At 41.0% G+C, this 27,601-nt stretch overlaps 1 protein-coding gene across 1 annotated transcript in view; it reads right to left on the reverse strand.

Moving 5' to 3' along the window:
* Positions 1–17,243, reverse strand: part of adcy2a (adenylate cyclase 2a) — a 179,729-nt gene extending 162,486 nt beyond the window's left edge. Inside the window, exon 1 of the mRNA XM_056257663.1 lies at positions 16,797–17,243. Within this exon, the coding sequence (XP_056113638.1) occupies positions 16,797–17,183 (387 nt within the window). The 5' untranslated portion in view covers positions 17,184–17,243. The remainder of the gene's footprint in view (positions 1–16,796) is intronic.
* Positions 17,244–27,601: the final 10,358 nt, after the last annotated feature.

Genomic DNA, 27,601 nt, shown 5'->3' on the forward strand with positions numbered 1-27,601 from the left:
CCCCTAAACATGACGCGAAACAAAACAAACTGTGATTGGTTGCGTTACATGTCAGTCAAACGTCCTCTTGGGCGGTCCTTGGCCAAGAAATGCTGCGATAGAGTCCAGAACTTCTGCCGTCAGTCTGAAGGTCTGGCTATGCGAGAATACACTTTTTAATTAACTGCTTTAGCTTGTTTTATTGTCATAATTAAGGTTCTTTGGATAAAAGCATTCCCTGAATCAGTTTTCAAAAATTATTGCAGTTTAGTTCCATCCCTAATCAAACACTAATCTACACCTTTAAATTGAGACCTCCTTTGACAGAGCTTGATGATGTGGCAGTCGAGATATGCAGCTTTACGGTGAGTGTCCAATGGCATGGAGCAGAGCAAGCATTTTCAATTCATTCCGATGGGAGTTGGGCTTCACGTTCATGCGTTAAATTGTGGGATTGACAGCAGACAGGAGAAAGTGTGTGGTGCTTTTCAATCGGAAGGCTGCATCCTAGTAAGGCTACATATATCAACTGCCACGTCTTCAAGTGCCGCTGAAGGCCGTCTCAATTTCAAGGATCCTTGGAAAGCAGACTTTGTTTTATGTCCTTCTTTCAGATCATTTTGAAGTGTATCATTCGCGTCCTTAAATCACCCACAACCCTTTGCACACATTCCAATTCACGAAAAAGAACTGATGGAAAACGAGTTGGCGCTGAGATTGTCCCATTATGAAATGTAAGACAAAAATAATGTTTTCAGAAATTATGGTATACATGTTATCTTTTGTTTTGGTGTATATTAATCACTTAACACTAAACTGACATGGTTATGTCAGCCACTGGTAGACCACATATGGGTGTCATTCACTGTTTTGTATTAACAGAAAGCCATTGTATAAATATTTTTATTACAAAGTATTTTTCCAAAATTAAGTTTTAATAGTATTTTCGTGCCATGACCGCCCATGACCACAAGGTGGTGGACTTCTGTTAAAAATTGACGTGCATATAATACCTGCAACGTCGGCTCTGACCATAAAATTGTGTGCGCCAAGTTCGAGCTCTGCCTACGAAAATCGAAAATCAAAACGGACAAGAGATGCGCTTTCAAAGTTAAGAAACTGAAAGACCCAGAACTCAAAAACGCGTTCAATATGGAGGTGCGGAATGGATTTGAAGCACTCTTCGATGAAACAACACGCCTAGACCCACCGGAATCCATAAAACAGCGAACCAACGCATTAGACTATGCTCTTGTCGGAGCCTGTGAAAAAATTCTGGAGAAAAGGCTGAAATCCAAACAACCAAGCTGGATTAGCCCCAACACCATCAAGCTAATCAACGAAGAAGGAGATCTCAAGGCAAGATACAAGCGCACACAAAATTCAAAAGACAAAGAAGAATGGCGTGAAAAGCAAAAAGAGGTTTCGAAAGCATTCGATATGGACAACGAGGCACATATCAACTCTAAACTCGATGCCCTAGAGCGAGCAGTCAACAAACATGAACATCGCAAAGTTTGGAAGCTTATCCATGACAACAGTGAAAAGCCCAAAGACGCTTTCTCTAGTAAAGTCAGAATGCTCAATGGCGACATCCCAAACTCAAACGAAGATCTTTTAAAAGAATGGGCCAACTACTTCTCAACACTCCTGAACTACAACAGTTCCAAAATCAACCCAAACAACCGCCCACTTCCAACAGTGGACGTCCCAGGTATAAAATTGGGTAAAATATCAAGAGCAGAAGTTGACGACGCCATCACTACACTCAACCGTAACAAAACACCCGGCCCAGATTATGCCATGACAGCCGAAGTATTAAAAGACGGAGGTGAATTCGTGGTAAATCAACTTCACAACATCTGTCAGTTGGTCTACGAACATCTCACAGCACCGACACAATGGACATCAAGCTTGATAAAGCCAATACCGAAGAAAGGTAGCCCACAGCTCATGACGACCTATCGAGGAATCAGCCTAATGTCCATAGCAGCCAAAGTTTACAACAGAGTAATTCTCAATCGCATAAGAGGCCCGGTCGACAAACTGCTTAGAAACAACCAAGCAGGTTTCAGAACAGGCCGGGGATGTGCTCAACAGATCCACATCCTTCGTGGCATCATGGATGGAGCGTGCGCACAAGACATCCCAATGTATACTACCTTTATCGACTTCAAGAAACCGTTTGATTCAATTGATCGAGAGATGATGTTTGCCATCCTACGTCATTACGGAATTCCATCGGAAATTGTAAACGCAATCAGAATCATGTGTGACAAGTCGACAACCCAAGTATATGTTGGAGGAGAGCGTTCAAAGTCCTTTGCAATCACAACAGGAGTTCTACAAGGAGACGTCCTTGCACCGTACCTATTCATAATTGTCATCGACTATGTTTCAAAGCAATCAGCAGGCGATTTTGGTTACCTACAGTGTTGGGAAAGTTCATTTTCTACATGAACTAGTTCAAAGTTCAGTTCACAAATGTTAAAATTAACTAGTTCAGGTCATAGTTCATACTTCAAAAAATGAACTAGTTCATAGTTCTTTTTTTCCATATGTTGCTGCGAGCTATTTTTTTCTTTTTTAGTTTTTGCCACAGCCCATATACAACCACAGACAGCAATTATTTTATCGACGGGCAAAGTTTGCACAGAAATGTAAGATTTTTCCCATCCTCAACGACCTTGTCATACAACTCGTTTAAATAATCATACGACGCCTCCTCGCTCGCTGCTTTGTCGAATACATGCTGCTTTTTGTCTTGATGACGCATGCGGCGGCCGCGGTGCGATCGGGTGCGACACTGGTGGTTGGTGTTGCCAGATTGGGTGTTTTTTCGCTACATATTAAGGCCTGTTTACGCGTGTTTTAGCCGGGTTTTCGCCTGGAAGGCTCTATAGAAATCAGGCACCCTATTGAACGAAGTTAAACTGAGAGAGCGTGCGTTCACAGACACCAGAATGAACGCGTTCACCGTAACGTTCATCAGGAAGTAATACAGTATACGTTCAGTTCACGTTCGCCCAAAATATGAACGAGTTCATGAACTATCGTTCATTGAACGTGTTCAGGCACAACACTGGTTACCTAACACACAAGGGTACCCCAGCCCGATCGGAAAACGCACGGCCACAACGATCTTGTGCCAAAAAGAGAAGAGAGAAAACAATCGAACGAAAACTCAACGACCTCGCATTCGCAGACGACATAGCGCTTCTCGAGAACGATCCAACCCGAGCACAACAACAGCTAACAGTAATGCAGCAAAATGCCTCTGCCGTCGGTCTCGAGATAAGCATTGAAAAAAACTTTCAAGTCCAACTAAACGATAAATCCCAAATAAAGAACAATCTGTCAATTGATGGAAAGCCGATCGCAATCGCGGACGAGTTTAAGTATTTGGGATCATACATAGTGTCGACCGAAAAAGATGTCAACAACCGTATGAATGAATGAGGCATTTATATAGCGCTTTCATATGTACTACTGTACACCCAAAGCGCTTTACAATCATATCAGGGGTTCTCTCCTCAACCAGCACCAGAGTGCAGCATCCACTTGGATGATGCGACAGCAGCCACAGTACAACGGCGCCAGTGCGCTCACCACACACCAGCTATAGTTGGAGAGGAGAGAGAGTGATAGAGCCAATTCAGTGGATGTATACGACCGTATAGCTTTAGCTTGGGCCGCATTCACGAAACTCAAGACCATTTTGAGATCGCCCAAGCTGCATGTAAAGTTCAAGATGCACCTATTCCATGCATCGTGCATATCAGTGCTTCTTTACGGATGCGAGTCATGGGCGCTCACTCAAGCCTTTGAAGAGAAACTAAACATCTTTGCTAGAAAGTGCTAACGAATCATGCTTGGGAAATGATGTTTTATAAACAAGGTTCGGGAGGAGCACGTTCAAATAAATCATTCCAATCAACTCGTCACCAAACTATTACAGTACATGTCTACCCTATCAGCACGAGAGGAAGCATATATAAATATCCACTGTCAACTCACCTAACATTCCTTGACAGTTTCAGCATCCCTCCACCACCCCGACTCCTCACTCCTGGCTCATTCTTCCACAGTCAGGAACGGGGGAGTACTATGGGTTCGGGCCGCATACCGAGCCCGGAGCCCTCTCCTCGGACAGCACGCCAAATATGCATTTATTCTATCTGACTTATTTGTAAGTGTGAACTCGTGAATCAACCAAGCAGAGTCTCACATGACAAATGAAAAACTGTACAGCACGACAGGTCAACAGCTAATTAGTGACATCATCAGGAGAAGGCAGCACCAGTTCAATGGACACTGCCTTCGCATGGGAAACAATGAACCAGTGCAGATATATGTTCTTTACAAGTTGGAAGTCGCATCGAACCGGCGGGGGTAGACCAAGAATATCATACAGGGATTACGTCTATCGGCACTACGAACATCTAGACCTAGATAAAGAAGACTACACGAAGAGCTGACCAGCATGTCAAAAGAAAGAGGACTGTGGAGAAATATCGTCGCGCTTAAAAAGCCCGCCTGGTGATGACTGCCCAGAGAAAAAAATGTATTGCGCAGAGGTTGCTTTTCCTGCAAGAGGAAAAATGTATTGCTCAGTGGTTCCTTTTTCTTTCAGGAGACTTAGTTGTGATTCTCATATTTCTTTCATTTTAGTATCAACAGCATTTCAGATGTTTCTCCTAAAATTCCTTAGGAAACATAAAACACACAATTGAGACGAGAAATTAATAACAAATAGCAAAATAGAATTAGAACTTCCTTCACAGTTCTATTTCGTTATGCTTTATAAAATATTGGTCCCCCCTAAGGTTCAAGTCATGGTTACGGCCTTGTTGTCTTTCTGCAATCTCTTTCAAGACTCCATTATATGAATATTTTAATGCTCAGAGGTTGCTCTTTTTAAGATCAGGAGATTTAGGCCTGGTTTCAGGGCTTACATTAAGCCAGGATTTAAGGAGATAAGTTTTAAATAGCATTTTAAATGTGCCTTTGAAAAAAATATTAATGTGCATGTGATGTGTCATGTGATGCAATGGTGATGTGCATCTTGAGACAAAACAATGGCACTGAGATATTGTTGGTTCAGTTAAAGTTGTTTTCAGTTAAAGGTAGGGTAAGCGATATTTGCTGCATCCTGCTGCATCGCACACATCTTGGATCGGGGCCCCTGAAAGGGGGGCTCTAGAGGACGCCATGCCTCTGGTTGAATGAGCCCTCACGGCCAAAGGTGAAGGCAAGCTGTGCACCTGATAGGCCATAGAAATAGCCTTAACGATCCAGTTACTGATGGTCTGTTTGGATGCGGGAAGCCCCTTCTTGGGCGACCCGAAGCACACCAGCAACTGGTCAGACTTCCGCCATGAAGAAGATCTCTGGACATAAATCTTCAGAGCTCTGACATGGCAGAGCAAATGAACTCTTTCTTCATCCGTCTTCACGTGAGGTGAAGGATGAAAAGCCAGCAGAACCGTAAGCCATGCCACATTAGATGGCACTTTAGGCACATAGCCCAGCCTGGGATGCAAGATAGCCTTAATATCGCCTAGAGCAAACTCCAGGCACCCGTTAGATATAGAAAGGGTCTGAAGATCTCCTACTCTACTCAAAGAAGTAATGGCTAAAAAAAGCTACCTTGAGGGAAAGGTTCTTGGCCTTAGCCGACTCCGGAGGTTTGAAGGGGGTCTCAACCAGCCCTTTGAGAAACACTACCAGGTCCCATGTGGGAACTCTGGTCTGAGTCACAGGTTTCATCCTCCAAGCCCCACGGAGGAAAAGTACGACTAGCTGATGTCTTCCCAAAGGCCCATCACCCAGAGGAGTGTGGAAAGCCGTAATGGCAGCCACATACACCTAGAGTGTGGACAGGGTAAGACCAGCATAGAAGCGATCCTGGAAGAACTCCAGCACTGAAGCCACCGGGCAGTTAACTGGGTCCACCTCACGCTCTCTACACCAAATAGTGAAACATTCCATTTTAGGTCGTACAATTTCCTTGTGGAGGGAGCTCTAGAGCTTAGTATGGTCTCAACTACTCCTGCTGACAGGCCAGCCTCTCGGTACGGTGCCCCCTCAGGGGCCAGACCCACAGTTTCCATAACTCTGGCCGAGGGTGAAATATTGAGCCCCCTACCTGCAACAGCAGGCTCCTCCTGATGGAAATTTCCTATGGAGGGCCCTCTAAGAGTGACATTATGTCTGAGAACCATATTCAGGCCGGCCTCAATGGGGCTACAAGCAGTAGACAGACCCCGTCGTGATGGACCCTCTCCAGAACTCCCGGGAGCAGAGCAATCGGGGAAAATGCGTACAGGTTGGATGCCTGCCTGCACCATGGCATCCAACCCCAGCAGGGCTTTAGATAGGACACGACTGACATATTGTCTGTTCTCACAAGGACGGGCTCTCGTAAAGCGGCCGTCCATGACCGCGCCCCAGCCCGTGAGGGAGGCGTCTGTCGAAGTGGCTTTCCAGCGACATGACGCTCCCAGCACGGGACCATTGACAGGAACCAAGGTTTCTTCCACATAGATAGGGAACGACGGCATCTATGCATAACCCTGATCATGCGGACTGGGTTCCCCCTCAGGGAAAACCCCTTGGTTTTCAACCACCACTGCAGGGCCCTCATGTACAGCAGGCCGGATGGAATCACGTTGGACACTGCTGCCATGAGCTCTGACACTCTCTTTTTTGAAAATGTTTTACAGTGATGGCCTGGCCTTGCTTTACCCTGGTCACCGTGGATGTAGATATAGTTGTGCCCGCATCGTAACCAAGTCCCCCACCACCCCCAGGAACGTAGTTCTCTGGGCATGTGCCAACACACTTTCCTTTGTGTTGAGTCACAACCCCAAGCTCTGGATGTGGGCAAGGACGACATCTCGATGCCAAACTGCTAGCTCCTACAACTGGGCCAGAATAAGCCAGTCGTTGATGTGATTTAGCAACCCCCTGATACCCTTAAGCCTCAGCGGAGCTAGAGCTGCATCCATGCATTTGGTTAAAGTGTGAGGGGAGAGAGCTAGGCCAAATGGAAGAACCCGATATTGGAACGCTTCGCCCCCGAAAACGAACCTCAGGAACTTCCAGTGAGATGAAAGGATGGATATGTGCAAGTATGCGTCCTTCAGATCTATCGTGACAAACCAATCCTTGGATTTGATTTGGCTTACAATAGTGGAAATAGTGAGCATCTTTAACCTGAATCTCCTCAGAGACCAATTCAAGTGCCTTGGATCTAGAATTGGATGCAACCCCCCAGCCTTCTTGGGAACTATGCGGCTGTAAAACCCAAACTCCCTGTCCCGCGGAGGAACACATTCTATAGCCTCCTTTGCCAACAGGGAGTTTACTTCTTGTTCCAATACCCAACCTGCTGTGGGTTGACTGCAGTCCAAACCACCCCATTGAAATTCGGTGGGCGGAAATGGAACTGCAGCCTGTACCCCTTCCCAAGGAGAAAGATTCGGCAGGTTTTGCCATGCTTTGAAATATTCTACTAAGGGAACCAGCCTCTCTGGGCTGATTTCGGGTATTATTCGAGATTCGTTCTCGATCCCTTGAAGCGGCTCTCTGGCAGGGTTTGGCTGAAAACGATTCTCGATATGCGGAAGCGAGCGCTGCCTGACCGCAAGCCTGTGGGGCAGACAGTGCAGCGTGCGTTCGCTGGAAACTGATGTGTCCTGAAGCGCACCTGACGGGGGGATACAGACATCGATTTCCTGAGGGCTCCCCAGAGGGGAGGTTCTTTCGGTTTCATTCTCGACACCCTGAAAGCTGAGGACCGGCAGGGAATAATCGAGAACAATTTCCGATGTGCGGACACAAAAATTTCACTGAAAATCGATGTGTCCTGAAGCGCACTTTACGGCAGATTACAAACATCGATTTCCTGAGGGCTCCATAGAGGAGCGAAAACTTCAGAGGTCTGCGCAGAGCGACAGGACCTTACCCGAAGCCGTCTTCAAGAAAATAACAGTCCTCAGATCTGTTTTCTCTTTGGAACGCGTCGGGCAAGAGTGTTGCTTCGACCCCCAGGCTTCCTCAGAGGGGGCTCGAGAGGCAACCACTCATTCGCTGCAGCTTAAACTAGGAGCTCGGCTCATAATGTGCACAGGCAGCCTCCTCCAGAACTGCGCATGCATGCATGCTCTGCTCCCAGCTTAGTCAGATGATTGTTTCATCTTTTTTAATAGAAAAGTAAAACATGGTCTGAATGGTAGGCTGAAATATTTTTCTCAAAGTCAGATATTCCACCATTTTAATTCATCAGAATGAAATGCAGCCATAATAAACAGACAAGTGAAACATGGTCTGAATGGTAGACTGAATTAAAATATTTAGCTAAAAGTCAGATATTATGCCACCATTTTGTTTTCAGCTTTCAGCTGTGCTTATGGTAACAATTCAAGTTCCCACAGGACAAACAACATCAAGACCATCAACATAAAAAAAACCCATCAAATCACATTACCCAAAGTGTCGTATCGACGCAGTGCGAAAGGGAACTTGTCCGGAGTTTTACATCATCAGTCAATGACACGTTCAGTGACTTTGAGCTGCATTACACGCAGGATTGAAATGGTGGCTACAAAGAAATCTCTAACGATAATTTTGGTTATTGCTTGTCTATTGCTTGTTTTGAAAAACAAAGACAATTTGATGGTCGTCGTAGGATAAGTCACACTCCAGGACTGTGAGGCAAATCTTCTGACACTGCCAGAATTTCATCGGAGGTAAAATTTGATCGCAATGGTCATTAATCAGCTGTCGGTGAACATGTCAAACTAACGATAAAATACTTCAGATTTTAGCCTAGGATCAGAGGATTCTTTTAGGATTTGCAAAATGTGTCTCAGACGTCCAAATCACGTGAGGCTGTAGTGTGTGTGTGAGCGTCCCAACCGTCCCAACCCAGATAGATAGATAGAAAATATGTGGAAAAGATCAAAAGTGTACCTACTTATATACCACACTTTATGCTAGAAGCACGCGATGCAATATTTTCGACAAGATAATTGCTGCCAAGACCGGCAACACGATAAATCTGAAGGCACTTAAAAGCGCACAGAATACACTTGAGAGTAGAAAGTTTATCCGTCTTTGACTGCAAGAACTGGAGTGCGTCACAAATGAACCGAAACTCAGCGTAACATTATAGGATACTTGACTCACATGAGAAATAGGCCTATAGACGGTTAAAATATGTCTACTTTTAAACAAAACAATTAGAAATAAATAGTTTGATTATGTAATCTATATAGGTGCACGTGCGTGTTCATACTGCAGGAATGACGAGTCAACAACGCAATATTCTTTGCAGCCGACACACTCAGTAAACACTTGTTTATTAATAAAAAATCAAAATATCTCCTTGCTATTTTTTCCCGACACATCCATAATCATTAGGCTACTTTCCCCAGCGCTTTGCGGCATATATGTGAGTGTGAGCCATATATCCTGCACCCCAGTAGCCTTTATTTAATTCAATTCACATTTATTTGTATAGTATTCATATCAATATTCATTTTTCACAAAACATATCGTTTCAAAGCAACTTTACAGAAAATGCATGTGTCTAAATTACAATTTAGAGTGATCTGTTATCAGAGGTGACTGTGTGTAATGCATTTCAATTAATTTTCATTCAGTTTTATTGTTAAACAATGCATTAAGTTAAGGCAGAAACAATGAGCTCATTGAGGTAAAGAATACATATTGTTAAATGATTAGGAAACAGAAAACTTTAGCATTGGTGCTTTTTTACAGACTCAAAATATGAGTGTAAAAAAGTCAACAAACTGAAAAAAAATTAGGTAATGTAATATTGTTAAAACGGTTTTCCTAAAATTGGTATCGAAAAAAGTATCGTTCAGGAACCGGTATCGAAGTCAAGGTATCGGTATCGAAAATTTTGTTGCGATACCCAGCCCTACTAAGTGGTGATTCTCTTATGTCTCATTTAGGTATCCACTTTGTCTTCAAATTTCTTCTTATTTTATTTTCAATTTGTTATATTCCTAATTATATAAATACATAAATAGGGGGTATAGGGGGTTGGCCTTCTTCAATATCCTGCATGTATTACATTTTATTGAATTAATTTTCCATTTTACCATAAAACTATACATTTACAATGTCACATTTAAAGTGTATATGTTATCAATTTCGCTGGACATCTTTATTCTTACCATATTAGCTTTGAATCAAAAACCTGCCTACTGTCCTGAACAGATAAGTGAGATAAATGAAAAGCGAACGAACGAAAAAAAAACTAACAAAATGGAAAAGAGCACAGGGTGTTGAGATGTGTTTTAAAAGTAAAAAAAAAACAGCATGAGTAACTGAAAAGGAGACAAGGCGCAATGGTCAAAGATCATCAACATATTTCATCACCACTAGGCTAGGGCAAACAAAGTGCAAGAATTTATTAAAATCTATATTATTTATTATTCAAAAAGATCAGGGCTTTCGACAGTAATCAGGGGCTCAAGCCACCAAAGTAGCTATTCGCCAATAGCAAGAGGACAGTACGTCTGTTGTTACCGTCTGAGATATTCTGAGATGTGTCTGTCCGTGGTCATTTGCTTCATATTTACTAGAGCTCCATTATGATCGCTGTTAATGAGGAGTATAATATGATCACTATTCACTAATGCCTGAGCGTGGCCTAATTAGCCGCGTTTCCACTGCCGGGCCAGGGCCAGGGCCAGGGCCGAGCCGTGCTAGTGCGTGCCAGAGCCAGTCGCGTTTCTACTGTCACTTCCGGGGCTTGATCGGGGCTTACTCGGGGCCAACGGGCAGGATTTCTGGCCCGTCGAATACCTTGGGCCAAAGCGGGCCAGCTCGGGCTAGAGGCGTGGTCAAGGTAAAAGGCAGAGTTTATCGGTGTTATGGAACGTTATGATCTGAAGCCAGATGCACATTTCACTTTTTTATATCGCGCAAAATAATCGCTGCTCGAAATGGTGAATCGCCTGTACTGGTCTGTCAAAGATACCAAAGTTCTTCTGAGCATTTGGTCAGAAGAAGGGTACAACGTCAATTTGACGGCGTGTGAAAAAACGAAGACGTTATAAAATACATTGATGCTGAACTTTCTAAGCTAAGCATTCAGCGTGCAACGCTTCAAGTTCAGGAAAAAAAAAAGTTGCGGGCGCAGTATTGTACAAGGCGATTCAAACGCACAATGGACAAAGCGGAGCTCAGAGAAGGAACTTTCCAAATTCCATGGTTCGACTTGATGGACGGTGTGCTGAGTCACCGTCCCTCTGTAAGTGGCGACTCGCGAGACAATCTGGACACTATTGCAGGCTGCAGCCACGGCCGGTGAGTTAATATACATGCTATCTTCCTAACTTAAAAAATAAATAAATTCATAATACCCGCTGAAATGGGTTGGGTTGTATGACGTTTGATCCAGAAAGGCGTGTTAGGGGCGGGGTTTAGGGCAGCGCTGCGGGGCTACTGGCCCGGCAGTGGAAACACAAGCCCGGTGCTTGAGGCCCGAGGCCACTGGCTCAGCTCAGCTCGCTGTTAGCCCTGGCCCGGCAGTGGAAACGTGGCTAATGACGCCTCCCCCCCAAGCCCAGAAGCTCAAACTTGCTGCGTAACACATGAGAATTAACCTCATTGGTTCTCGCATGTCAAGCAAGCATGCTTTAGCTTCTGTTGATAATAACTGATGTGTGCATTGATGAATGTTTAATGTTTATGTGAAAAAAAAAACTAAAATAAATCTGTCCAGCATATAAAGAGATCATGTCTCTTCAGAAAATTTGGACTAAACCGCTTAATTTATATAGATTAGTTTTACGATCTCTTTATGAACTTTTTGAAGCGTCAAAAGTGGTAGTTGCATAGCTGTCAATGGAGGGACAGAAATCGCTCAGATTTTATTAAAAATATCTTAATTTGTGTTCCGAAGATGAACGAAAGTGCTACAGATTTGGAATGGCAGAGGGTGAGTAATTAATGACATAATTTTTTTTTTAAAAAAATTTTTTATATAACCCTTTAACCATTTAACAGTTAATAATTATTATAATTATAATTATAGACTAATTATCATTAATAAGTTAAATATTGTATAACTTTGTGGCCCCGCCAAGGTATTTGTTACCACCCCATATCCCCTCACTCCCACCACCAAAATGTATTGTTCCAATTTTTTAATTTATATAAAATGAGATTTCAAGGATAGTTTGACCAGTGAACTAGGAAATGTTAGGTTATGGTATCTAAGTGTTGCTCACATTAGCTAACTGCAATCAGAGTATAATATTATCTAATGATAAACATTAACTAAAACACGTTACATAAAATACTACTACTGGTGAGATTCCTAAGAGGTCAACTAATGCCTTAAAATGTCAACAAATAAATGCAGTCATTTCATCAACAGCGAGTGTGCTTGAGAAACACTGAAATGAATAGGCTTTAATGCTGAAAATACTCAGTCGGAACTATTGGTTGTCCCATGACACGGATAAAACTAAATGTGCTTTTAGCACAACTTACTGGACATGTAACTTTGAAACTGTCGTGAAACATGCAAGAAGCAAATATAATTTTTTTTCAAAAATTATTATTAATAATAATAATAATAATAGCATGTATTTCACTAAATATTGTTTAAATTTGAGCTTAACATGAGAAAAAACAATGGAGTATAAAAAACAATGAGCTAAATAATAATAATATTATTTGTTTAATTCAAGATCATTTCTTTGGGAAAAAAGTCTTAGTATATTACACAATTGCTTTTATTATTCTTATTTGCAGTAATCTTAATAAATCACCACAACAATAACGCAGAGGAAGGATATTTTTGGAATCACTTTCAGAACAACGCTTCCAGATAATCGCTAAAAACATTGACAGCCAATCAGAATTCATCCTGCTTTAAAGAGCTCAAGCATTTAAAGCGGCAGACACATAACTGCATGCAGCGCGGTAATAAACAACAATACCATGCATTGGTGTGGACGCTAACATAGTTATCGTTATAGTGTGAACATGTCTTTCAGAATTCAAAACTTCTTTGTTACTCGAAAAACTTTTATTGAAACCAATCTGCCAAAACTACTAATTTTCTACTTCTGGATTTTTAATGCATAGGCTAATAGAGATACATACAACAGCACAAGACTGCCTGCACAGACACAGATAAAAGCCTCATCATTGCCTTTTTAGCTCAGCCTACTCACGCGTTACATGGACAGACAGAATAACTACAGGACTAAAAATAACATTACCTTCAATAGGATCCTAATGTTTGGAAAGTGGTTGTTTATTTTCAACAATGTGAAAGTCTTAGTAGAGCATTATTTGTTTGTTAGGTTCATTTCACTGTGTGTTGGTGGATTCTTTGGTAAACCAGTTGCAATAAAATGCTAGCTTTGCAAACGGATTTTTACCGAAAGATATGGACCCGACATTAATGCCGCAAGATGTAGGTAACGGAGTTCGTTCTAATCTCTGATAATTGATTATTTTGAAATATAAGGACTTATGTACAGTCAGACATTTTGTCACAAAATTGTTTATTGCTTTTTATGCAATAGTAAATCAAGCCTGTTCCTCTTAGTAGCATGAAAATCATCTGTTATTTAAAATGTAAAGTCTATCAGTTCTGCACTGAATTTTGTTTTAGATAGTTATCCAAATAGCACAGACCATACGGACTACACAGAATTAGGTTTGTGTCTGTGTCTGTCTAAAAACATCCTCTCAAAGTATTTAACAGAACTATAGCTAAAAGCATTTATTTGGGTCGGTAAGTTGACAGCCCATGACCACTACAGTGACTGTTCTGTCTTTTAGCAGTATAGGTTTTTTGTGTAACTTTGGGATTTATGGTATGTATGGTTATGTTTGGCCTAGCAATAAAAAAAAAAGTTACCACCAAAAGTTTACATTTTTTAGATATAGAAATTAAAAGTGTTAGATTGTTAATGCAACTCCATTGACATTTCCATTAAGATATACTTAGATTAGTGATGGTTGCTAGACCACATTTTACATACAATACATATGATTACTAGTGAGATCACCTGCTTAGACTGGCTGGTTAAAACAAAAACACAAGATATTGCTCCCTTTTATAGAAAGCTTTAATTATTTTAATTGCTGCTTTAGTATTTTTTATTTGCTTTGTAAACTTCTTTTGCATGGGCACTATTACTTCCCTTGTTTTCTGATACACAGTTTTTAAATAAGAAAAAGTGAAATTGAATTAATGATACATTTTTTCAGTTCCCTTCGTATGGAAAGAAGTCAGTAATTACTGTTTTAATTACTGTTCCTACTGTATTTAAAATAAAAATACATTGTACATACATCTGTACATAACACACACTATTGATAAACAAATCCATGTTTAATTAGACTAAATTGTTTTATATTTTTTAAGTCATTTTTCAGTATTGAATGCAATATGCATTATTTATAATATTAAAAAAGAATATTACGTCTGTTATCTTAGATTTATTTTCTTTTACTAGCTTGTTGCAATGCATTCTGGGATTCTGGGATACATGTGACGCTATCTTGCTGTCTGACTAAAATAAGGTGGCAGCATAACTAAGTTGCCTACCATTTGGAACAAATATTGTGTGTAGATGAAGATGCCAGACAATGCTTTCTCCAGAAGCTCAGGTTTTGGAACAGCACTATTGACTATAGCACACCAAAATGTAACTCAACATTCTCAAAATGAGACAGCAATACACATGAAACTCCAAACATCTAAATGGATTCAAGCTATAATCAGTAGCCTCTTAAGAGTTTCAGTGTTTAAAGAGCCCAGGATGTCTGTGAAAAGCCTTTTCACCTCATAGCATTATAATTAAAACCACAAAGTAAGACAGCAAGACACAGCCTGATTATCAGCAGCATTTTCTGCAATCATTTTCTCACTTAGGAGCAAAACTAAACCTCTGCTGGCACCACTATATTGACACTCTAAAATTATCTTTGTTAAAAGTCATGGTGTCAGGCTAAAGTGACATGGTGTGATTTTGATGGTGTCTCATCTGGCTTTTTCACAGCGACAACATTTGCTTCTCTTTTCTATAATCCCCACTGTTGCAGCATTGAAGTACTCATAGCCAGAACACACAAAACCACTAATAGCAAGGGAAAACTGCCTAAGACTCATGCATAATTGATGCAGACCAGCTTTCAGAAGTGCATAAGAAATTGAAACCCTGATAAAAATTGGAGGTTTTAGGCACTATCCTATCTATTGTATCATAGAGGACACAGAACAGGCCTGCAATAGCCAAAACCCACAAGCACGATCTTCTACTAAATGCCACAAAGCATGCACGGGGAACGTTAGCCCTGCGGCCACTTATCGGATGTGTGAGGCTGAGTGAAAACAGGTCATGGGGGGAGCAAAACGTCAGGGTTTCAGAGTACGATTATAAAAAAAAGGCTTTTTTTCACAATCAATGTGATGTGTGCAACCATGGGAGTCGCGGAGAGCATTGCAGCAACCCAAGGCGGGCTCAACAGCCAGTATGATGTGATATTTAGGTCAGGCAGTCAAAAGACAAGAAAGAAAGTGGCGCACGCATTGAGAGTGTGTATCTACACAGGGGTTGATGTCATACTGTGAAATGCCGCTTACTTATTCATTCCCTGGTCTCCCTAATGCATTAGGGCTGATTTAATCGGGCAAAACTTATATTTCAATGTAGATTCCAGATATTTTGAAACATGATTGGCCTTAAAATTGAGGGAAAAGCAAACAGAACTTTTGGACAGCAACTCCTGTATCCTGTCCACGTGAATTCTGTTTTTAGGCCAGACGGTCGAACTGTGATGGAAATACCTCAAAACTTCTGGGAAAACCTGTGTAAACTGTCTCAGCACGTGAGCCAGCAATACATGTACAAAACTCTGATTCAGACACCCTGACAACACTAAAGCTGCTCTCCTCGATCCCATGATTCATTTCTGCTTCATCTGCAAGTGGCACCTATAGAATCTTCTGAAATGTCAAACAATTTAAATGAATCAATGTTGATATTGTGATAGTATTAGCACAAAACTCAAACATCTGCCTGCAAAATAAAAGCCTAATTTAATCAAAAGAAATCTGGCACTGTGCTCTATGCATAAACATACATGGTTTATTAGATTTCTGGATATGTTTTCCATATAATACAAATTACACAGCTAATGGTTAACAAATCATTGATTGCATTATAGAGAATATTATTAGGTTTGAATTGACAGGGATTTCAATTTTGCTCCAGCTGAGCTGGTCAAAAATGCAAACAGCTTTACTGTTGACAGGTTAATAGTTTCTACTTAATCTGTTCTGCTTAATTACCCATGACCCATGAGCTTCCAAATGTGTTCCCTTTCCTTCCAAACATTGATTACTCCCTGCTGCTTCTTTATGACTTTTACATGAATCACAGAAATTATGCTTTGAAAAGAGATTACATACTGCTTAAGGTAAACAGAGACATATGGTTCCTGCAGTCCGTACAAACAGAGCTGATTGGATGGAACTTCCTCTTAAGTGTGATGTTTTTGAGCACAGGAAATGTATTTTCCTATACACATGGCACAAACATTTCCAGGTGTGGGCTTGTAGAAGTATTGTTAACTGTTTTTAAAACCCTTAAAGAAATAAGCAAAATATAAATGATATACCCTATCCTGTGTCACTTGCTCAGTACAGTAGCAACAGGGCTCTCTCCCTCAACCAACCTAAAAACACTGTTTCCCATCCTTTTCTGCCTTTTCCCCAGTCACCTTCCCCCCAGTCTCCAAACACTCACCAGCCCAGAGGCGAAGAAGACAGCCAACAGAGCCAGGCAGGCACCCATCACAATGAGGAGCAGAAAAACAAAAAGTGGGTGCTGCTGGCTCATAAGATAGTACGAGTCATACAGCCAGTCTGGGGACCTTTGTCTCCGGCCACGCACACCTCCTCCTCCTGTTACATCTCCTCCTGTCCGGGAGCCCCTCTCCAGCAAGTAGGTCCGCTTACGCATGGCCTCCCTCCACATGGAGCTGGCGTGGTGTTCCTCTCTTTCGGACGGTGGCTGGTGTTTGTGAGGGTCGCGCTCCTCCTCACACAGGTCCTTCAGATGGAGCACTGAAGCTCGGGCTGTGGTGCGCGACCGGTACACCGGCAGGATGGCTTCCATTGTGGAGCGCAGCATCGCTCAGGCAACATGTTGAACTGCAGACTGGCAGAGTGAGAGTGAAAGGAGGCAGTGTGTGTGTGCGAGTATGTATGTGCGAGGGAGAAAGAGAGAGAGAGAAAATGGGGAGAGGGAGGGTCTGGATTGAGGCAAGGAGAGCGCGAATGTGAATGAGAAAGACAGAGAGAGAAAGGCCAGACAGGGATGGAGGGGTGGAAAGAGTTTCCTATCAAGATGATGTGCTAGGTTTTATTGTTCATTTTTTTCATAATTTACTTATCCTCAAGTTGTTTTAGCCCTGCATTATTTTTTTCTTCTTCTGTGGAACACTAAATAAGTTCTAAGGTAGAATGTCAAAGCCTCTCTTTTACATACAAGGAAATGGATAGTAGTTTCTCTAAAAAGAACATTATAAGTATTATAAAAATAGTCTAGCCTTCCCTTTGTGCTGGAGCTTTCAAATCTCATTTTTGACACGCAAAAGGTGTATATGAGGTCACAACTGGCGCAATGTGTCTAAATATACCACAAATGAAATTTAAGTTGGAGGTCTGCATTCCCATGGGACACAATTAGATTTCTTGTGGTGCAGGATTAAATTAGAGTTGATTAAAGATGGAAACCTGCAGGACTTCTACGATTTGTAGGCGCAAACGAGCGGCCTGACAGTATAGCCTTTAATTTTTAAATTTGTACGTATTTGTTTACAAAACAGAGAGTATAGCATCATAAAGCATGCATCCATGTACACAGCAGCACATGCGTCAAATAAGCCAGCCCTAAGAGCAGGCTAAGCAGGTGGTTCGTTAGTACAATGACAGATCAAAGTGTGGACATGTTGTAGTCAGACTTCGGATCTAAATTAAGCGGGAGTGGCCAGGAAAAAAAATCAATGTAAGCAGAGCAGGTGTACAAGGACTAATGCCGGGCAGGAACGGGCAGAGCTGGATTAAGAAAAAATACATTTAGTTTGGGAGAGTAATACTTCCGGACTTCCAGAGGCAATGTAGATTTGCAAGTGAGAGGAGGTAGGAGGGTATAGACCGAATGGATGCTCTTAATACAAGCATCTTTGCCTTGAACTTGAGCCACTGGCAGTTGGTGAATTAAGACAAAGAGAGGTGTAATATGTACTCTTGTGTTAAAGACCTTGCGATCACATTCTAGATAATTTGCAAAGATTTGCTTTCTGCATACAGCAAGGCAGATTAAAACTCTAGTCTGATATCAAAAGCATAGACAAGGAGTTGTACAGCCTGGTAGGTAATCCTAGCCTTAGGTAATCTGGGATTCTGATTTTCTTGATGTTGTAAAATGCAAATCTGCTACTAGTAGTTTACTGTATTTTGGTCTGTGAATTACAAATTTGTACACAAATAAAACAACAAAACTACCCAGGATAACACAAACTACAGCTCTGAACTCTTTTGCGTTGAAAGCATAGATTAAACTCTCTTGTCTTTTCCATACAGTACCTTCCCCTTCTCCTTCTTCTCTACCACCTCCACCCCCATCTCCCTAGACAGCTTCTAGATTCAGCTTTCTTCCCTCGCCCAGCTTCTTTGTTTATCCGTTAAGGTGGTTGTCAGATACTGGTGAGGTGAGCTTTGCAACAAGTACTATACAAGAGAAAGAATACCATACAGAATTCACAGTAAATAACAGTTTGTTTGTTTTTTCGTCTGAGACAAGCTGCCATTTATAAATTGAATCTTTAAAAAGGCTCAGATGGAGACCCTCCAAATTGACTGCTGGGGACAGAAAAAATATTTGCAAATCATGCAAATGTCCACCAGTTTAAAAGCTTATGTCGTGTGTGTGTGTGTGTGTGTGTGTGTGTGTGTGTGTGTGTGTGTGTGTGTGTGTGTGTGTGTGTGTGTGTGTGTGTGTGTGTGTGTGTGTGTGTGTGTGTGTGTGTGTGTGTGTGTGTGTGTGTGTGTGTGTGTGTGTGTGTGTGTGTGTGTGTGTGTGTGTAGCAAATTTACATCCCACGTGGATATTTCTAAAATGCTTTCTGGATGTTACTGTAGGCTTTTTGACCTATACATAAACACACATAATGTAAATAGCTTAAAGCATGAAGATGCATTTTATTTCCAACTCTATAGACAGGGGGCCTGAGATGCCTTATTGACTGACTTACAAAACAGATTTAAAAAAATGCCTTTCCACTTGAAGGTAAGAGAGCGCTAGTAGATGATTTCAAAGAAGAGTGTTATCATTGATTCTTTGGATGGGTGTTTACGAATTCTGTTTAATGGATATTAGAAACGGATAAACTTTAATGTGGTTCTCTGAAATTGAAACTCAAAATTGTTAAACTTGTCAGCTATTGTTTTGTGCACCGAAGTTCTTAAGTAATTTGTGTTACTTGGAGCATGGTGAAAACTGTCTGAATGTTAATAAGAATGTCAGGGTTTAGAAAAACCGATGTGTACTAATGACACAGTTAATCACTGTGATCGCAGCATAGCTGGGGGCTGCTTATCTTCTCAGAATTTGGTGTCACGTCGACCCTCATTCGTTTGAATGAACTTAATGACCAAAGGGTTTGCACAGTTCACATAGATATCAGCACACAGACACAGAACATATAATTGGGTTAATTTACCCAAAATATAACATAGAGAGTTAGTAAACAAACATACTTAAATAATAGATGTCTTACATGAGGAACACTAAATTGTTGAATACAGTAGGACTAACCCTAACCCTTCCTGGTACGCAGAGAGAGAAAACAAGTCTACAAATCATGGAGGACTGAATTTTGCAATAATGATTTTTGAGATACTTTTGCATTGCCAGTGAAACATAACTGAATATGCTGCCCTTTGCACTAACAGGAAGCTGCCCAGACTCTGAATATAAGTGACTAACTGCCCCTCAGTGTCTCACAGTGAACCTTCGCCTACTAGGGGTTAGTTCACCCAAAAATGAAAATTTTGTCATAATTTTCTCACCTTCATGTCATTCCAAACCTGAAAGACTTTCAATCATCTTCGGAACACATATTAAAGGGATAGTTCACCCAAAAATTTAAATTACCCCATGATTTACTCACCCTCAAGCCATCCTAGGTGTATATGACTTTCTTCTTTCAGACAAATACAATCGGAGTTATATTAAAAATGTCCTGGGTCTTCCAAGCTTTATAATGGCAGTGAATGGAGGATAAGATTTTGAAGCCTAAAAAGTGCATCCATCTAACATAAAAGTAACCCCATTGGCTCCGGGGGATAATAAAGGCCTTCTGAAATGAAGCCATGCGTTTGTGTATAAAATAACTAACTTCCAACAGACGCCCGTATGCATCGATTTGCGGCGGAAGAGCCCCTGACCTGACACATGACGCATCAACGAACGCGGAAGCGCAGAGGAGAGAGGAAAGATAGTCACAAATTAGAAGTCTAAAATGAGATTTTTTTTAAAGAGAAATGTCAGAGGATTTCAATATAAGAGAAGAGGAGCTTGAGTTTGTTGCCCAGCCCTATTTGTTTGAACAGTGAGAGGCGTCAAAGCTTATGCTACTCCTACATTGCGTCAGGGGTTACTCTTTTGGCATAAGTTGACTTGCGTAGGCCGTCTGCCGGAAGCTAGTTATTTTAGTTTTTAAAGTTTTAAATATGGGTATTTTTCTATAGCGGAGCATCAAGTAAAAAGGCTCTATCTTTCTCCTTTATATCTGATAGATTGAGCCAGAGATCTGAGAGACCCAATAGCTCTAGCGGTCTCCTTGGTGGCCCTGAGAGACAAATGTCACCCGCCTGTGACATTCAATCTCGCCATTGGACTAGTTGACACTTTGACACGTTGACACAAGTGCTTTAGAAGCAATCACACAGAAGCGTTCCCAAAGCGCCATTGACGCAGAGCAAGTTCCCTCAAAAAGGAACTCTTAGATTTAAATAAAAAATATCTTAATTTGTGTTCTGAAGATGAACGAAAGTCTTACGGGTTTGAAATGAGATTAGGGTGTGAGTAAATGATGACAGAATTTTTATTCTTGGGTGAACTAACCCTTTAAACTTTGCAAAACACAGCACCCATCTACACTATATTTGAAAAATCCAAGCTTTGCCAAAAAATTAGGATTAGAGAATCATTATACTCCCCTATCATCTCTTGTAGTCGGGTCAGCCATTTTTCCAGGCTTACAGATATAAATATACATAAACTCATGCAGCTTTGTTGATTTTTATTGTACACTGCTGTTTGACTGCAACACATTGCAATATTAATGTGTACTAATTTTAATCAATAGCTGAAATAAAATAATCTAATTAAAAACATATTTTTAAAGGGGTGGTTGATTATGATTTCACTTTTTTAACTTTAGTTAGTGTGTAATGTTGCTGTTTGAGCATAAACAACATCTGCAAAGTTACGAAGCTCAAAGTTCAAAGCAAAGGAAGATATTTGCTTTTAAAGAAATCGTTTTTAAGGACTACAACAAACGGCTGGTAGGGACTACACGACATTCCTCCCGGGTTAGTGACATCACCAACCCTAAAATTTACATAAACCCCTCCCCCGGGAACGCGATTTATAGATTATCATGACAGAATATGCTAATCAATGACTAGAAGATAACTACACATAAGCTACCATTCAGAAATGTCATGTTGCATTCTACATGTTGTCACTTCTTCTCGAGTCTCTTCATTATTGTCTGACTCCGGTTTGAACATAAACATTGAAATTTTCAGAGCATGTCTGTGTGAGGTAAAAGGACACAAACTATTGTAGATCCGCCCCCTGTGCTGGGAACAGCAGCTCATTTGCATTTAAAGGGACAGACACAAAAACAGTGTGTTTTTGCTCACCCTCAAAAAGTGACAATTTTAACATGTTATATAAAAATATATGTGGGGTATTTTGAGCGAAAACTTCACATACACACTCTGGCGACATCAAAGACTTATTTTACATCTTGTGAAAAGGGCATTATACCACCCCTTTAATTATTCAGGATTTCTGTTCAAGGACAGACCATATTTTACAGCATATGCTCTAGCCATTATTTTTAAGATCACTGGGAATATGTTAATGTGACCATATGATTCACCGAGAAGGTTCACACTGACTAGCACATGTATCTTTTTCCAGGTTTCTAAATTAAGTCGTTGTATTAACCATAATGAGTAAATGTTTATTCATGTATCTTTTTCCAGGTTTCTAAATTAAGTCGTTGTATTAACCATAATGAGTAAATGTTTATTAATCTGACAAATACTTAAAAGCAATGTACTGTGCATTCAAGTCATATATTTTAGTATTTAAGTTCCATGAGAATCAAACCCATGACTCTAGTGTTGCTAGCACCAATTATTAACCCATTTACTATCGCTCAGAGGTTGCATTAGACTTTCGCACTGTCTTTCATTTTGACAGACAGGATCTTAAAAATTCCATCATAATCTATTATTACCCGTCATTTTAATTTTCATATTTTAATGATAATAAAACATTTAATAGCTTCTGTTTTCATTCACATTTTCATTTTTATTCACGTACTTATAGGACAATATAGGCTAGTTCCCTTTCGATACTTTACTCGTACTGCGTTTGCTAGACGCTGTTATGGGGAGGTGTAACCCAGGTTACAAAAAAGCATTAACACATGAATGAGCAGAATATTTTTTTTTTTTTCATTTTATTAGTTATTTTGTGTGTTTTAGAACAGCCAATTCAAATAATTTTTGGTTGGAAGGACCGACCAATGAGAGTTGAGAATGTTGTGTAGCGCACTTTTGTTTTCCGGATTTCGCACGCGGTTGGAGCTCGCGCTCTCTTTAATCGGCAGAGCAAACAACAGCAGACGTGATTCAGATCTCTCCAAAGAAATTTGAGTATTTGATTTATCCATTTGAGAAAAATTGATTCGAATTTAAGTTATATTGGTCCAGAGACGATGTAGCGAAAGAGGAGAAGTGAAATTTGATGTGAAAGAGACTGTTAAATTGATTTTATAATGTGTGACGCAGTTGCAGAGAAGCGGCCTTTTTAATGCATAGCGCGTTCACATATCAAAGATGTTGTTTATTAAAGAAACAGAGATCTATAATTATAATTATTTTTTGCAACAGGGATGAGCAAAGGATTGAGTTGTAACAAATATAAATGAGAAATCTGTTTCAAGTTATTTTATTAGTAATGTATTTTTCTTTACAATCACATTTGGTGAACGAATGCATGCACGTTATATGTAAAATGTGATCGCCATTTTGATGCTGTGTTAAACAATGGTAAATTATGTGATATGTGTATGTTATGGAGAAAACTAACAAGGAATTTTTGTGACCTTGTATTCAAGGTCAGGTTTTTTTTTTTTTTTTCGTTTTTCTTCTTTTTGTCCTTCCTGATTTTATTTCATCATCATCCTGTCGAGTGCTTGCTGTGAATCGTTGAGTCGATGCTGCATTGAAATCGATGCTTTCCGGATTCCTGGTTTTCGTTCTAATTCTCATGTTCACATAGGGAGTCGGGACTGGCGAGCCGCACGGACCTAACAGCGAGTTGTGATTGTATGAAACTGACATTATCGTTGCCGATTTGGATGGTAGGAAATTGAACTAACAGCACTTACACTTTTCACTGTTCATTTGGAAGGATTCAGTCACGAGGAGAGACTGAGTAACGAACAATACCATTGTTTGTTTAACGATTTCAGCCATATTCACAAAGTTGTGAATATAACTTCAGAGACTGCACTGAAGTCATTTTGAAACCCCTCGCTGCTTAGAGAGCCAACCGACGCAAGAGCTGGGATTGATGCTGAGCTTCTCCGCGTCCTTTCCAGAGCTGTCGAAGAGCTTGGACTGGATTGGGCTGCCCCTGAAGTGCCCACATGCAGCCGGTTAGACTAGTGGTTCCTACCGGGGCGTCATCAGGCCCCTCGTCAGCGAGCAACGCCGTTTTTTCCTGAAGTCCACAACAAGCACAGATCCGTGCTCCTCAGTCACTTGGAGTGCCTGGGACTCAGGGGCAATTTCGCCAAGAGCTCGCTGTCCCCCAGCCAACGGATTTCGATCCTGGGAACAGTCTTCGATTCGGCCCAAATGTGGCTTCCTTCAAAATTGGAGCCTCTACCACCGTCAGGTCTTTTCAGAGGATGCTGGGCCTCATGGCCTCTGCATCTCCAATACTTCAGCAAGGTCTGCTACACATGCGGCCCCTACAGTACTGGTTGAAACCTTGAGTACCTACCAGCCCATGCCTGGCGTCACAGACACCTATGTATCAGGGTGAGCCAGGCCTGCGTGTCAGCCCTGGCCCCTTGGAAGAATCCTCATTGGTTCCAGTCTGGCATGGCGCTGGGGGCGGTTACCAGAAGAAAAGTAGTCTCGACAGATGCTTCCAACACAGGTTGGGGAGCTCTGTGCGAAGGCAAACCGGCCTTCGGCTCCTGGTCAAACGAGGAAAGTCGGCTACACATCAACTGCCTGGAAATGCTGGCAGTCTGTCGAGCCTTTCAGACTTTCCTACCAGACCTGAAGGGACACCACGTCTTGGTCCGATCGGACAGCATGACAGTGGTATCTTACATAAATCCCCAGGGCAGGCTCACCTCGAAACTTCTGTTCAAACTGGTGAAACACCTCCTAGTATGGGCACACCACAACCTGTGCTCTCTGAGAGCAGCGCACGTGCTGGGCAAACTGAACCAAGGGGCAGACATGCTGTCTCGAAGCAACGTTTATAGCCATATGCCAAGGCCATATTGGCGCGGGCTTCTCTCCCATAGGCTCGTGCAGCTCCGCTGCCTCACCATTGGTTCGTTTTATTACTCTGCACGAACCAATGGCCGTGCAGTTTCACTGCGTGATTAAGGCTTCAGAATTCTGAGAAAAATAAGTTTTCCCCATAACAGGGTCTAGCGACGCAGTACTCGTTCACCTTTCTCAGGGAACCAAGGTTACGTAAGTAACCGAGTACGTTTTTATCTTGAACAGTTGTCACGGATCGTGAGTGAACGCAATCATCCCTTCTTCTTTACTACATTATAGAATGAAATAAACATGAATGAACATCAGAGAAAATGTTGAAAGATACAGTACTGAAATCCGTATAACGTCTCATGTAATCGCTCAATCAGTGTTGCAAACAATGTCACGTAACATTATATCGACGTAAGCCATTTGTTGGTCATGAACTTGAAAGTCAGCAATAAAAATAACTCTAGAGAGGAGCATAAAGTATTATAACTGTATTATTATAAAATGGACTTGCTCGCCTGTGTGTAATCAAACGCACTCAACTCATGCACTGCTAAAAAATTCGGTTAATGCGACCTCTGCTGCCGCTATTCCAGAATATTAGGCCTATAAGTCCTGCATCAATTCAGGCTTCCACGTACTCTGTAATTACCACTGTTGCCTCTGGCTTGCTTAGTTGGGGACACTTATTATTCTTAATATTTTTGATCTGCCTGCTTTGACAACCTTGTACGAGAACTGAACTGAGCTGGACGATGACATCACTATTTTTTCCAGATAACAAATGATTTTTACATCGGAAATGAATCATTGATTCATTCAATCAAAATGAACTTACTTAAACTGGACAATTACTTTTTTCTAGAGCTGCTATATAGCCAAATCAATCTTTGTTGCATTAATTTCCTGTTATCAGTGTAAAGCTGCTTTGAAACAATCAGTATTGTAAAAAGCGATATATAAATAAAGGTGACTTGACTTGACTTATAGAAACAAAAAATGTTAAAGCGTATAAGCACTGACACAATCTTAGTGCTGCATTTGATACCACTGACCACAACATTATTTTAAATAGACCTGAAAATTATGTTGGCATTAGTGGAATTGCATTAGCATAGTTTAAATCATACTTATCTGACCATTATCAGTTTGTAGCAGTAAATTAAGAAATGTCTTATCGATCAAAAGTTCAGTAAGGCGTACCACAAGGCTCAGTACTAGGACCGTTGCTGTTCACTCTGTACATGCTGCCCTAGGAGATATCATTAGGAAGCATGGCATTCGCTTTCACTGTTATGCTGAAGATACAGCTCTATATTTCTTCACACCCTGGCGAAACTTACCAATTCAGAAAATTAACGGAATGCATAGCTGATATAAAAAACTGGATGACTAAGTAATTTTCTACTACTTAATTCTGAAAAAAATAAGTAGTTTAAAGTATTTATTTATAGTAAGTATCTATAAATTACGTCATATGCTCTCAATGCCAAATGCGGAATGGTTAGTTCATGTGTTCATGACCTCAAAGCTAGAATATTCCAATGCTCTACGGGATGGTTGCCCTGCTTAACGCATTATAGTCCTTCACGTCTATTACGATCTCAAAATTCTGGCCAGTTGACAATACCTAGAATATCAAAATCAACTGCAGGCGGTAGATCGTTTTCCTATTTAGCACCTAAACTTTGGAACAGTCTTCCTTGCATTGTTTGAGAAGCAGACACATTCTGTCAGTTTAAATCCTGACTAAAAACACCTCTTCAACCTGGCATACACAGAACATTATCAATTGATATCATTAAAATCAGTTAAATGATTGTCAGGCTTCATAAACTACGCCGGAACCGGGAACACTTTCTTTAGCACCTGATGTACTAGTTACATAAGAAGAATGGCATCTACGCTAATATTAATCTCTCTGTTTATCTCAAGGTTTACTGTAGTCAGCCAGATACAGGCCATATTCAGATCAGGTTGCGGACCTGCGCCTAGACACGACCACAATCGCATTATGTAGTCAGCTGGACCCGGGCCGTATTCAGATCAGAAGGTGGACATGCGCATAGACATGACCACAACGCATCCCTGAATTGTCAGCAGAGATTGTGTCAACTAGACTCTCCTCTGTGAAGACCTCAACAAACCAGTCTCCATACCGGTGTGATGACTCCGATCTTCAACCGGATGAAACTGGATAAATATTTTGAATGTTCTGATCCTATCTGACTTCTGACCTGTAATGCTGCCTGAATCATAATCATGCACTGTTCGTTCATTGGCCAGGAGAACTGGCTCCCCGACTGAGCCTGGTTTCTCCCAGGGTTTTTTTTCTCCGTGCGGTCACCTGGTGGAGTTTTGGTTCCTTCTTGTTTAGTTGGGGACACTTAAAATTCCATGCTAAATATTCAACAATATTATTGATCTGCCTTCATTGACACCATTGAATGAGAACTGAACTGAGCTGGACGATGACATCACTTATTACTCCAAAGCGGCTGTATAGATAAATGAACTAAATTAATAACTTTTTAGAACAGAAATGAACCAACACTGAACTTATTAAGCTGGACTATGACACTATTTTCTTCTAGATCTGATGTACAGCCGAAATAAACTTTGTTACATTATCTTCCTGTTATCACTGTAAAGCTGCTTTGAAACCATCTGTATTGTAAAAAGCGCTATATCAATAAAGGTGAGTTGACTTTTGGAAGTTTT

This window comes from Rhinichthys klamathensis, unplaced genomic scaffold, assembly GCF_029890125.1.
Source record: "Rhinichthys klamathensis goyatoka isolate OS25496 unplaced genomic scaffold, OSU_Roscu_1.1 h1tg000006l_1, whole genome shotgun sequence".
NCBI lineage: Eukaryota > Metazoa > Chordata > Actinopteri > Cypriniformes > Leuciscidae > Rhinichthys > Rhinichthys klamathensis.